The sequence below is a fragment of the Halichondria panicea genome, chromosome 13 (assembly GCF_963675165.1).
Source record: "Halichondria panicea chromosome 13, odHalPani1.1, whole genome shotgun sequence".
NCBI classification, from domain to species: domain Eukaryota; kingdom Metazoa; phylum Porifera; class Demospongiae; order Suberitida; family Halichondriidae; genus Halichondria; species Halichondria panicea.
In genome coordinates, this window is record NC_087389.1 from 304,254 (window position 1) to 318,186 (window position 13,933).

Genomic DNA, 13,933 nt, shown 5'->3' on the forward strand with positions numbered 1-13,933 from the left:
TTATTTTGAGGCTACAAACCAATGACAACCGCTCGATTCTTGGCCGCTTGAGTAAGGGCGTGGCCTGACCTCCTTTCCACAGAAGGTGTGGCAACGCCCACATACTGCTTAGCTAAGTGACCAAATACAATGCTGATCAAGTTTCTCTCCATTGAACAATTGCAGCCATCAACTGTCAGCCCCCTAGAGAGCAGGGATATATCCAGCCTCCAAGTGAGTGGTATCACTGATACCCTGCCAGTACTTATATTAGCTTAGTCTTAGGTCTGATGCAGTTACTGTTAATGAATACAATGAATTACTACTCCATGCATAGTCATTGTTCCACTCCATTCTATAGTTATTATTGGCTATTGAGAAACCATCAGCCTAGCCATCGACAATGTCGAAAATTAGACATTTCACGAACAAGATGACCCGGACAAAACGCACCATCAGCAATGCTAGTCTGGACGCTGATACTCGACGAGGCTCCATTTCTGAGAGGGCTCGAAGTGTGTCTGAAATAATGGATTCCTCTAAAGTACCTCGTAACCATGAATACCTTCTCCTCTACCTGGGCTATGCGTGGGTGGGTGAACCTCGCTCCACTAAAGAGCTGCAAGCTGGAATAAGGAATGTTCAGACCAGTAGTCTCACGCAACGCACAGTGTCTGTGACCCATAGCAACGGTGACTTAACTGTGATGGAGATCTCTGGAGACAAGCTGCTCGAGTCCCCACTACAGTACGTGGCACAGGTTGCTCCTGACGATATCAAGGGCTCTGGTCATTGTGTGGCTATTAGCTTCCATTCTGGACACAACGATAACCAGTGTCACGTGTTCCAGGCCAAGACTAACAGAGAGGTGAGCTCACACTCAGCTACTGGATGCCAGTCTTATTGTTTCTAGGACGACTGTTTGTTCTGATTGTCATTAGTTGGTAGCCTAAGAATGAGAATGGATATAATTCCTATTTCAAGTGTTGCTATGGTGGCTTTGTGTGTGTGTGCATGTACTGCTGGGTGATAAGTGCCTGTCTGTTTTGATTTGCACATATGTCAAAAAGTTAATGTTTGTACTTAAAGTTGCCCACGTACCAACCGCACATTCATTCAACCTAGAGTATTACAAGGTGTTGTATTGCTGTAAGTCAGTGTAGCTATGTTGTAAACATGTACAGTAGCTTAATAGCATTTTGTGTACATGCCGTCTAACTTATCTGCACATTGTCAACATGATGTAGTGAACAGTGTGTGTACAGGGAACAAACTTGTTGGTACAAGCTACATGTACTTAAAGTGGGTTGTTTGTATGCCGTGGGAGGAAAGGTGCTCACATTTGTCATAGTCTTAACAAATCTAGTAAATTATGCACTTATAATATTGGTCACATTTTGATTGCATTGGATTAGACATGTGCCATATATGTGCTCGCTTTGAATGCCCGTCCAATTAACTCAACAATGTGTAATCCTCCTTATATCTACACTAACTTGCTGCACCTCCGCACACCCATACACATACTCAGCCATAGCATTGATCACTTCTTCCATTTCTAGCATTTTTGCTCCCTGTAGCTACTTATTAAATACTAGAGCTTATTAAATACTAGGTTGACCAAAAATTATAGGTAATTCAATCTACCTACAACTGGTTTGTACCAGAGAGTAATGTTGTGACTTGTAGTGGCCATATTAACCAGACAGTGTTGTGCACACATGGCTTATTAGTGGGTGTCACAGCTGGACACCCATGCCCTATTTAACCTGAGGCCCTGGCTTTGAACTTTCAATCTCAGAGAAAGTGGCTAAGTCTGTCTGTGTCTAAACTAGGTAGGTGTGTGAGTTGATAGAGTGGTTGTAGTTGTATATAGTATAATTATAGTGATGTCACTGAGAGCTATTGTCTCGTATAGAAACTCCACCTACCCATTCTATTACAAGTCTGAAGTTGAAGTCAGTGGCACTTTTGTAAGTCTCTGTGTTCTTTGTGAATAGCTTTCTATAGCGACCACTATGAGTCCTCTGTAGAGGCTACAAAGAAGGTGACTTTGCTGCAAGCATCAACTTGTGGTGTGTTTAGCGCTAGTGTGAGTCGTAATTACACACTAAGTGCTGTGTGGGTGCTCAATGTAGTCTAAGAGCTTTTATCTCATCAACTACATTAGGTGGGTTAGTTTCAGCTGATGAAGTGTATAGCTGGTTGTCTAGGTGACTTTCTTCATTTGGATACTACTAATCACTCAAGTGCCTTCAATGGTCAACAATTATTACTCCAATCAACTCTGAATGTGATATGATCCTCTCATATAATAGTACATGTACCTAAAAGGTGGAAGACAGCTGTGCAATTGAAACTATGTCCCCTACACTGTTCTGTTGTGGTTGGGTAGTCACCAGTTGGTATTGGTAATCTAATTAGTGTGGAATCACTCCAAATTACATGCTTCCTCTTCTTGTATACCTTTCCTGTACCACCACAACAACAGTGCTATATATCCCACTTTCACATGTACCTTATACAACTTTATACCACCCTCTCCCCACAGGCCGCAGACGTGGTACAAGCTATCCAAAAAGCGTGTCGAAGTGCGACCAAAGGTCTCAAAAGCCGTAAAACCTCAGACGCCACGTTCCCCCGTCCCAAGAGCTCTCAGTCCGAGGCCCAGCGTATGCCACGCCCCCGTATGTGCATGGAAGACGAGGACGAACTGCTAGAATTTAAAAAAGCGCCCTCTGCATTCAGTTCAAGTAAGAAGTCTCACAATCGAGTTTCCAGTGAGTTACTCTCAAGTACGTCGCCCTCTTCGGCTAGTTCTCCTCGAGCAAGTATCAATTCATCAGATTCAATGGCCTCTCGCTCGAAGTCTAAACGTCGGAACATGTCGGGGATTCCTAGCGACGGTATGTTCACTAGGGAAGATCGGGTGAACCAGCTGTCCAGTGCTGTCTTTAAAATAAGGGAGAATAACAGTTTTCTGAAAGACAAGGCCAGGTATGTACACACTGGGGGGGTGGAAAATTACAGCAAATAAGATGATAATTACAAAGGTCAGCTCTGAAATTCTTTTCCCTGCATGGATTTGTTTGTTAGTTCCGTGCCATGTGTGACCCCACCTGGAGTTGTATGGGTTGTCTATTTGTGTACATTGTTCTCAGTTGGCTGGGTATCTAAGATCCAATTACCAGCTGCACGCTTCTTTATCATCCCGTATATGGGCATGTGTTCGTATCCAGTGCCAATACCACGAGCACCACTCATCCTGTGTGTTGTGTGCGTGCACTCTGTGTTAGGTTGGTACTTGATATTCGTCACTATACACGAGGCAAAACTGTGTTTTGTATAATTATACATGTATAGCATTATTATGTTAACACCTTGGTTAATTAGCAACTCGGAACTTCTGTTAACATCTTGAGTTAATTAGCAACTGGTAACTTCTCTTGTTCTTGATTACATGTTTCTACAATTGGCTGGCCTTGTTTAGTCCATGTATTCACAACAATCTGACCATATATATCTTTCTCCCCCCCCCCCCCCCCCCCCCGTAGTAAGGTAAAGAACCCGAGCACTCCATTTGAAGACGCCCTCTATGCTATGACAACTGAGAACTTGGAGCTGCTACGTAACTACTTGTCTTGTGGTCATGTGAGCTCCAATGACACTGATGTGAATGGAAACACTCTCCTGCACTACTCCGTTGCTATGGGCAGAATTGATACTGTCAGGATAGTTTGTAATAGGTAAGTTATATAACACATACGTTCATACAGCACTGGTAGTGATGTCATTTTTACGGATTTAACTATCGTCTTTATTTGAGTTCTACGTAGGTTAATGTATTAACCCTTGCAGTAGTGGTACATCACTGGAGGCACCTGGTTGGAATGATTGCCACGCCCTCCATCGAGCAGCTGCCGAGGGCAACATCCCCATCTTACAGCTGCTACTGCGGAGGGGAGTCAACGTCAACGGCATGGACATCATGAGGTAGGCTTTCTGTCTAGTGTTATCATAAGCAGTTCGTATTTTGACTTGATTTTTATAGTAATTATTATTGATTATGTAATCCCCCCCCCCTCCACTGCAGGCGGACCCCACTGCACATCACATGTGGTAAGATGGAACTGGTGGAGTGCTCTATTGCTCTACTTGAGTATGGCGCACAGATCATGGCCACTGATGTTCTGGGACTCAGGCCATGTGACGTCAACCCTGTAAGCCACACCCCTCAGTTAATCACATGCATACACTATTGTGTGTATCTTGACTGTTGTGGTTGATATACGTACACATATCATGTTACAATCACCCACCCCCTCATATCATGTGACAATCACCCACCCCCCTTATATAGGATCTCAAGGAGGTTCAGAACAGACTCATTAACTCGGCCTGTGAATCGTTTGTTTCCTCTCAAGTTCGAGACTCTGGTCTGGTATCCTCCCCATCTGCCACGCCCTTCTCCTCAAGCCCCACCTCCACGCGCCCCTCGTCAATTGCCAGTGCCAAGTCACATGACCTCTGTGCGGATGTAGACGGGCAATTATCTCACCTGCTGGACACAGTGTCGCTGCGAGCTAGAGCACTACATAGAGTGTACGCTGACAAGACTAGACATTCCCTTACTCACAGGACAACTCGTAGTCATGACAATCTGTCAGAGCTACAAGAGAAAGACGAGGATGAGATGGCTAGGAAGGATCGACTTGAGCTCAAGTTCCCGTCAGAGTTGCAGCTGTACAGCACTGCGTATGCGGTGGAGGGTGACGCTAATGCCGTACTGAGTGCAATGGAGCGTCTTAAAACCAGAGCAGGAGATTTCAAGTGAGGGGGTGGTATTGTATGGATGGTGGTAGTGTTTCTCTTGAGTGTGGTATGTGATTGCTTACTCTTATCTGTGTGTGCACGTGCGTATGCTTGTTGTTTGTCAGGTAATGGATACAGTGATTGCTTACTCTTATCTGTGTGTGCACGTGCGTATGCTTGTTGTTTGTCAGGTAATGGATACAGTGATTGCTTACTCTTATCTGTGTGTGCACGTGCGTATGCTTGTTGTTTGTCAGGTAATGGATACAGTGATTGCTTACTCTTATCTGTGTGGGCACGTGCGTATGCTCGGGTAATGGATACATTTGCTATAGTTCAGAGTGTATACTTTGAGAAGTGTATGTTTCAATTTCAGAAACAAGAAGGGCCTCCGGGTAGACAGTGGGCGTGGCCTTTCCCTGGACCTGGATGTAGAGGACTGTGATAGCTCCCTCAGTGAACCAAACCTCGTTAGTGTGGGTGGGGCCAGGACTGACGAGATCCCTCCAGATGTTCCCCGACCTTTCTCCTCTACTGCCATACTAGATCGGACCAGACATCACAAGGCAGAGACACACTCCACAGGTTAGATGCATGATTATGTGAGAGTCACATGATAGTCACATGATCATCACACGCAGGTACGCTGAGGAGTCAACCTGAGGATTTGGACAGTTTGGATCAAGCCTTCAATGACCTACAAGAAGAAGTCACATCAGTTAGTGCTTGTATACCTCCATACTTTAAGTCCAATTTTGATATTTTATCCTTACCCCCAGAGCCCCTCACCCACCGAGCGCCCCCCAGTGCGGAGAGCTCAGCGACCCCCTCATTTAAACACCAGGCTACCCAAATTATCAACAGAAGAAACGCATGCCATCTTTGAAGATATCATTACTGATATGCGAACGTTCTCGGACAATATAGACAGTCCCCTCTCCTCCCCCCACACACCTCACACTCCACTCACGCCTAACGCCCACACACCTCACACTCCACTCACGCCTAACGCCCACTTCAGTCACATGCCAGAAACCAAGAGTGAAGTAACTGAGTCTAAAGATCCTCCAACGAATGGAACCAAAACTGAGACAGTGGAGCCTCCAAAGATGTTGGAATTGTCAGATACTGATACAATGAAGAAAATAAAGAAAAAGATGTCAGCTGTGAAGAGAATCAGCTCGCCACTTACCAAGGTACGAAGAAAGTCCGTCAGTGGGAAGGCAGAGGAGAAAGAAAAGCTGAAAGAGAAGCTTAGTATGATGAAACGACAAGTCACAATGCCTGAGATCCCATTGGACAGGGGCAAGATATCGGGCAACGCTGTTGCTCTGGGTTTGGTGGCGCTTGATCCGTTACCATCATGTGAGCCTGTGAACACGGCACTCAAACTCATGGTGACCCTGTCCTCCAACAAGGAGTGCACTGCCACCCTTATCTCCTACATCTGTCTGCCCAAGTGTGAAGCAAAGTGAGTGAACAGTTTGTTCAGCTGCAGCTGCTTACTGACCATTATAACTGATGAAAAATTGCCATGGTGTCTAATTTTGTATACATGTACATTCTGTAATTTACCTACTATGCATTTGAATGTCATGTGACGTATCTCTGATAATATCTGTTCTTCTAAAGCCATTTCACCTCTGTTCCTCCACCCCCTCACTAGGTTGTTGAAGCTGGCGCAGGACAAGAGCACCACGCCAGATATGCTGACAGATATCGCCATGCTCCTCCAGAACATGTTTGCATCGGGAGGAGGTGAGGGACGGAAGAATGCTCTCAACTCAGGAGTGCTGGACCTCACCATCAAACTACTGAATGGCAGAAACCCTATTCCTGTGAGTGCATAATTATATGTTATTGTGCTTATACTAAATCTGCCGTGTCTCAGTTGTTTTGTAATCGCTTGAATCTACTATGTGTATGCTTGTCTGTATTCTCTGTACACCCCCCCCCCCCTAATGCCACCCCCCACATTGTACCCCCCTCAGGGCACATGTCTCTCACTCCTTAACAGCCTATTGGTCAGCGAGGACGACACTGACTTCCTACGCACAATCATACGCATTCCTACGGATCCCCTTCTACTGTACCTTGAACCCTGTGAACCTCCGGATGGTGACACATCTCGCCGAGGGACAACAGTCTCCGTGGCAACATCGGACAGTGGGCTGAGCCGAGGGAAAGCGCGTGGTACTAGTATAGACTCGGAGATCAGTGAAACAAGCAGCGGGCGTCAGGCACTCAGGTAGGTGTAATCGTAGCTGTTCAATTGTTGCTTACATGTTCATCACAAGATGCAAAAGCCACACAGCTAGCTAATTATATACACGTACGTATGACTGATTGTATGATCAAAAACAAGACACGTAGTTAATAGCCTATGTACATGTACTCCATGCATACAATATTGTATATAATTATACACGTACTATCAAACAACAACAAAATGTATGTAGTTGATGGGCCCTTATACGTACATGCACTGTAGCACGTGCTCGTTAACCATGCATTTACAATCGTCCTTTGTTTTGTTCTTTAGTCCCTCCCTCCAAGGACCGGCAGTGACACACCTCGAGGCCAAGAGGATTGTCCTGAAGATGCTGGCAGTGGCAAGCAACCATCACAAGATGCAGAAGCAGCTGTCTAACGAAAGAGCTGTTGGTCTTGTTGCCGACTGTCTCCATGACCCTTCTCTAGAGAACGTCACCAACTCTGTCATCACACTGGCCAACGTGGCACAGCACACAGGCAGCCATAAACTGGTGAGCGTTATTCTGTGTAAGGCTTTCAGACTTCTTTCAATGGTGAACAAATTGTGATTTGGCAATGCGTTTAATAATAATGGCATCCTCACGATCATGTAATAAAATTGTTCATATACTAGCGTTAAATTGAATAGCCTTAACTTTAGTTTCGTTGGTTCAATAACATGATTTTCTGAAAGCTTATAGAGAGAGGTTTACATCAGTGATAACTAGCCTAGAGATTGATTCTCTGAGAAAAGCCATGCAACCAAATCGTAGGAATTTGACCTGTTTTATTACTAACTTTGAGTCTTCATAACTTGAAGTATACCAGCGCAAATATAAATGATTTTGTAGCCTTTTGTAATGTCTATCTAATGGTGTGTTTAAATCAGTGACAACCTAGAGATAGAGAAAGTTCTATTCTCTGAGAAAAGCCATGGCGAAACCAAATCGTAAGAATTCGTCCTGTTTTATTACTAACTTTGAGTCGTCATAACTTGAGTTTCGATAGTGTACCAGCGCAAATATATATGAATTTTGTAGCCCTTTGTAATGTCTATCTATAATGGTGTGTTTAAATCAGTAGAGATTGACTATTCTTTGACAAAGCCATGGCGGAACCAAATCGTAGGAATTTGGCCTGTTTTATTACTAATACCATTTTAAAAAATCCCATAAGCACCTCAGTACTTTGTGCTTTGATCAAAAAAGAGGAGCTTAATGAACAGAAGTGTGATGGCCTTCAAGAATAGTGGTGTGATATACACACACACAAGGAATGTTGTGTCCTGCAAATGTAACTGCATGTTTTATAATAAATATTATTCATAGAAGTTTTTGAGAACCACAAAATATGGAAGCCTACCTTCACTATAAAACTAAGATCTTTTTCCCTTTTAAATTTTAGTGATTTTAAATACACAAAATTTTTGGGAGGCCAACAATTTCTTATAAGATTAGAGGTCTACAGAATAATAAAATTTCTTTATATGTAACATCTTCGAATTTGTTGTTTATTAGACACTTTTCTGGGCAATTTTCTTTGCATTCATTTTATAAATATCTGGGCAATATCTTGAAAGGTTAAGATTCATTCCAAGCAAAGTCCACAAAAATTATTCTTTAATTAGAATTACCTGCTATAACGTGCCAAGATTTAAAGGCGTGGCTTTCGGTAAGCAGTCATTCCGCAAACATTGTGCAACGAAATGCTTTTTAGAGGCCAATCCACGAAATATAAGTGCCTCGAAAATTTCGCGCTATACGGTATACTGCATGTACATTAGTATGGATGCATTACTGTCTCCCACATCATCACAGCTAATTCAAATGGATCTGGTGGACAAGTTTGCTTTCCTCCTGTCCAACGGCCCGAGGCCTCGCTACCATGCTGCCCGGGCTCTCGTCTACCTGGGCAAGCTCAACCTCCTCCAGGACTTCAGCCTCTTTGAGCCCACAGCTACTGGTAGGTGTACCTGAAATAGTGCTGATCATGAGTGTATTATTTTGTATGTGTAGGATACGAAACTGATGTTGTGGTGACAACCACTGACGGAGATGGACATGTGTATGCTAGGTGAGGAACTGAGACCACAACTTGTATTATTACCACCCTACACACATCCCACACACCCACTCCACATACCCACACACACACACACACACACACACACACACACACATCCCACACACGCACACACACATCCCACACACCCACTCCACATACCACACACTACACACACTGCACACACACACACACACACACACAGAGGTGCGACTATTGAGAAGTGTGTAGAGTTCATCACAGGAGACGTGCTACAGCTGTGGGGAGGGTTCCATCTCTCCATAGGCCCCTCCTCCTCCCCCACCAACGACCACCCACTCTCACCAAAGGCAACTAAAGAGCAAATAATCAACTTCTTCCTGACAACATATCAGTCGTTTGTTCGTCCCATCATTCTCATGAGGCTCCTCCTACATCGCTTAGCCACACCCAGACACCCGCAAAACCCGTTCAACTGGTGTTTACCCACCGAGACCTCCACACTACCACACTCTCCACAACACATTGGCTACACAATCCCGTCCACTCAAATGTCTGTGTTGGCTCTGATTGGTCACTGGCTTGAATCGTTCCCCGATGATTTCCTGGATTTCTCTGAGCTCCAACCAGAGGTAAACAAGGTCGTGAAGAGGTTACGACTGACGAGGGGTCCGTTCATCCCTCACACCCATCGTCTGCGCTCACTCATGCAAGACCTGGGACGCCCACGCAACGAGAAACACAGCACGAGTGTGGAGGAGGAGTTACGAGTACCTCACCATGACAACCTGTATCAGCTGGTAAGTGTGTGTGGGTGTGTCTTTGATGTATATTATACTGCTCTGTTGATTTGTTCACAGTGCAAGCAAATGGTGACTGGCGGGCACTTGCCGGTAACTTTGGATGAGGCTATCTATATATCAGCGCTACAGCTTCACATTGAAGTAAGTCAATCCGCTCGAAAACAGAGTCAGCAGAGCATTCTTCATTCTAATATTTTGACCCCCTGTAGGACGTCAATGACCCCTTCTCCCACATCGCCCCGTCCTCTCTTAGTTCAACTTTACCCAAGTCCAAGAAGGGGTTCACGATGCGAATGAAATCAGCTCTTCCGATTGGCTACACTAAAACCAAGACTCTCCTCAAGCGGGTCAAAGTACAGATTGAACTATTTGAGGATCTCTCCGAGCGGAACTCCAAGCACCTGTACATTGAGCGTTGTCAGAGCAACCCTGGCTATGATTGTACATTCTTCAGTGTCAAAGTACCATCAGGGGGGCGCTTTAAGAAGGGAGTACAGAAACAGCTGCTCGGCATTAGTGGTAAGAGTGTCGTCTTTCTCGAGGAGAAGACCAAGGTCAGTTGAGTAGGCAACATTTTAGTGTTTGTACCGTATTACTAGAATGTTTTGCGAGTATCAAATTATACAAATTTTGCTAAGGTTGATCAATTCACAACAATAATTTAATAGTTTATATATTTTTCTGCCTGATTCGCAAAGGTTTTTCACTAGCACAATATTCTCAGTAATTCCTGAAAAATCATATACATAAATTATTTTTCAAATTATCCCCCTCCCCCCATCAGGAGCTGGTGTCCTCCCACCCCCTCGCTGCAGTCCTGAGTGTCAGTAGAGAGAATGACCCCTGTCATCTCGTCCTTCATCTCCGTGGTGACCCCACAGGGTGCAAAGTTCAAGCCGAGTCAGCAGCAGCTGCTCGTGAGATAGCCAATGTGCTGGAGCAGTGCCGAGAGGGAGAGGGAATGGTGAGATTCTAATATTACTCAAACAGTGCCGCCATTATTCATTCAACTTAGACCCCTGCACTAATTTCCACGCATAAAGCGAGCCATTTCCTAGCATAGAGTTACGATACATGTACTTACTTCTGTATAAGTCTACGTTCATCAGTTTTGCAACCCTCGCAGTTGGAAGATAGCGTGATAAGAGATCGTTGGTCAGATTCCATCCCCTCGTTGTTCACCATCTCGTGTGGTGCGGGAGAACTAGACGAGTCTATCTCCACGCCCACCTCCTCTCTTGAAAGAGGTGCCACGCCCCCACTGACATCACATGACCTCGTTAAGAACATCCACTCCCCATTTGAGAGCCCCCTAGCCAATGGTGGCCTAACCCGCAAGTCTGACACCCTCAAGGCATTCACACAGGACGATTCGTTGGTCACTGATCTCACTGATAATCGTATAGGAGGGGTTGGTCATGTACCATTCTGTGACTGCCCCCCTGATCCAGAGCTACCCGTTAACTCTAACCTGAAGCATCTAACGTGAGTAGTTGTGTGTATGTGTGTGTGTGTGTGTTTATGATTGTGCATTGTGTGTGGGATTAACTGTGTGTTAACTTTCTTATGCAGTTTGACTGAAGTTCTGAGCTGCCCTATGGAGGTTGCCAGACAAATGACACTCATTGCTCACGGTGAGATCCTATCACACCACACCCACTGTACTTACACCACACCCCCTCTCCCTATCATACACAGGCCACTTTTGTTCTGTGAAGCCAGCCGAGCTCCTACAGAAGGTCAGCCTCATTCCAAAGATATCATCCACAAAGGGGGCTGTTTCCAAAGCAACGGATCGAGGCAGCCAGTCGTCCCCTGGTGAAGACAAAGCCACTGCCATTAAGAAACTGGCCGACAGGTTCAACCAGGTACACAGGAATGTCGTAACTTGAGCCACGCAAATAAGTACTGCTGACCCATACAATGTTGTTGAAAACGTATCACATTTGTTGAAATTTGGGCACATTCCAAATTAAAAATTGTCTGCTACACTAGACCATGCATGTTTTTATCCTAAAGATGGCTAAAATATTGTCAGATTGAGTATTAACAATTGTTCTGGCATGTAGGTTGGCAACTGGGTGGCTCACAGCATCTTACAGTATGAGTACCTGGACGAGAGGGTGGAAGCTGTGCAACAGTTCATCAAAATCTCCAAGGTAACCACGCTGTGTGTATTCCATACTGCTGTATCAGCACCTAGTTCTCCTCACAGCATTGTCTGGACATGGGCAACACGAGTAGTGTGATGGCCATCGTTGTGGCGGGACTAGGCTCCTCCCCCATACGACGACTGGCCGCCACCTGGGAAATGGTGCCCAAAGCAGACATGGAACTCTTCAAACGTATGGACTCCATTCTGGAAGAAAGGGTGAGTCTCTAGCTATGATTGGATTATCTGTTGTTAGTCATCAATGGTAGCTAGCTAGCACTCGGGTTTTAACTCTACATTTTTTTGCAGAATAATTATAAGTGCTACCGGGAGAACCTGAATAATACGGAGACGCCGTCTGTCCCTTATATCGGAGTGTTTCTCAAGGACCTCACTTTTATCTGTGACGGTAACCCTGACTACCTCCGAGGGGGCCTCATCAACTTGCACAAGAGAAGACAGGTAAAAGACACACACCTACAATGTATAAGTTACTTCCTCTACACACATACCTGCACACATTCTCAGCACATTTGCCTCTATTAGCCATGATTGCAGCACTTTACAGTAATGCTTCATATTTGATTTTTCTCTCTGAGTTTGAATTGTGCTAATCATTACCCCCTCTCAATACAGGTTTACAAGACGTTGGAGGAGATCCACCATTTCCAACAAGATCACTACAAGCTTCACCACGTCCCAGAAGTACAGGAATATCTGCTGAGTCATCAGCTCATGCCAGCAGACGACCTTCACTCTCTCTCACTCACTGTAGAGCCACGGATCACACGCTCAGCGTCCAATCACGGCACTCGATCGCTGTCTGCCAGTCAAAAGTCCTTTTTCAAATTGACAAGAGCTAGCTCAGCCAGTGCGAGTAACTTACACAAAACTTAGTACTATCTGACGTTTATATCACATGTATAACTAATAACAAGAGAACTTCTCATCAAGTTGTTAATATTCAATCAGTTGTTTCAGCACTATTTCTTCATCATTAATGTTTGTAGAGTGACATCACAACAATAATATCTAATTTAAAGTGTTTGTCTCCGTTACCTTCGGGCTGCCTGTGTACGTGTGTGGTGGGTGTGTGCATGTAATAAATATACATAATTATATAGCAACACAATATTAATGGTACCAACCTGAGGTCCACAAATAGGACAGTAGGGACACTTCTGGGCACACCACTTGCAGAGATTGCTGTGAGCATTTCCACACTCAAACGTATCATCATTTGTATTGTAGAGCCTAGTTGCCCCCTCCCCCTTGCATCTCTTCTGATGCTGAGGCTGTAGCCTTTTGCACTGGCATCCTTTCGTAGGCCCTGGGTCAGCATCGGGTCCTCCATGGGAACACGAGAGGGTATGGTCATCACACAGGCACTTGGTACCTGAGCACTGACAACTCAGGTCATTGTACACTGCATCTAGACTGTCTGCACCTTTGCCAAAGGATGGGAGTTTATCCTATACACAAACAATGTGAAACATTAATAGTCAAGTACAGTAATGCATAATTATTATAATGCTCCAGCAAACAGTTACAAAAGCATCTAGCTAGCTCACATTGTTGAGGTTATCTGAGTCAGAATCTTCACCACAGCTGTCCAAGTTGACTCCAGGATCAAATGTCTGCACAATGTCAATGCAATGAGATACAATTAGCCACCTCACTGCACTCTAGATAGTAACAAGGACTAACCTACCTCATCTTTAGAGAGGAGCCTGAAGGCTGCCATTCTGCAAGGCTAAGCTACCAGTTACACTGTTTGCTATGTCCTAAGTTTATTGGAACTATATTCATAGGCTGCTTTGCACAGTTGCCTGTATGTGCATGCACATTCAGCCACTCCCCCAAAAGGCATGCAGCTGAAGTAATTCATTTACAG

General features: G+C 44.8%; 2 protein-coding genes across 6 annotated transcripts; one reads left to right on the plus strand and one right to left on the minus strand.

Annotated features, from left to right (window-relative positions):
* The first annotated feature begins 63 nt into the window (after positions 1–63).
* LOC135346382 (uncharacterized) lies at positions 64–13,084 on the plus strand. Of its 5 annotated transcripts, XM_064543981.1 has the most exons (26): positions 64–213; positions 341–847; positions 2,531–2,976; positions 3,534–3,725; positions 3,838–3,972; positions 4,073–4,199; positions 4,340–4,809; positions 5,168–5,376; positions 5,433–5,509; positions 5,571–6,262; positions 6,458–6,629; positions 6,783–7,039; positions 7,334–7,556; positions 8,862–9,006; positions 9,060–9,117; positions 9,311–9,884; positions 9,945–10,028; positions 10,097–10,441; positions 10,672–10,851; positions 11,014–11,372; positions 11,460–11,521; positions 11,586–11,755; positions 11,957–12,046; positions 12,103–12,258; positions 12,349–12,501; positions 12,676–13,084. In XM_064543981.1, the coding sequence occupies exons 2-26, from the start codon at positions 383–385 to the stop codon at positions 12,934–12,936; spliced, it is 6,102 nt and encodes a 2,033-aa protein (XP_064400051.1). In that variant the 5' UTR covers positions 64–213; positions 341–382; the 3' UTR covers positions 12,937–13,084. The 5 variants fall into 5 exon arrangements, with proteins under 5 accessions (XP_064400051.1, XP_064400052.1, XP_064400053.1 ...); XM_064543982.1 differs by lacking the exons at positions 64–213; positions 341–847 and adding an exon at positions 1,784–1,952; XM_064543983.1 differs by lacking the exons at positions 64–213; positions 341–847 and adding an exon at positions 1,929–2,054.
* On the minus strand, positions 12,989–13,885 carry LOC135346395 (uncharacterized). Its single transcript, XM_064544008.1, has 4 exons — positions 13,751–13,885; positions 13,611–13,676; positions 13,188–13,511; positions 12,989–13,109 (listed from the first exon to the last, which is right to left on the minus strand). Exons 1-4 carry the CDS (start codon positions 13,781–13,783, stop codon positions 13,095–13,097), a joined length of 438 nt encoding a protein of 145 aa, XP_064400078.1. The 5' UTR covers positions 13,784–13,885; the 3' UTR covers positions 12,989–13,094.
* Positions 13,886–13,933: the final 48 nt, after the last annotated feature.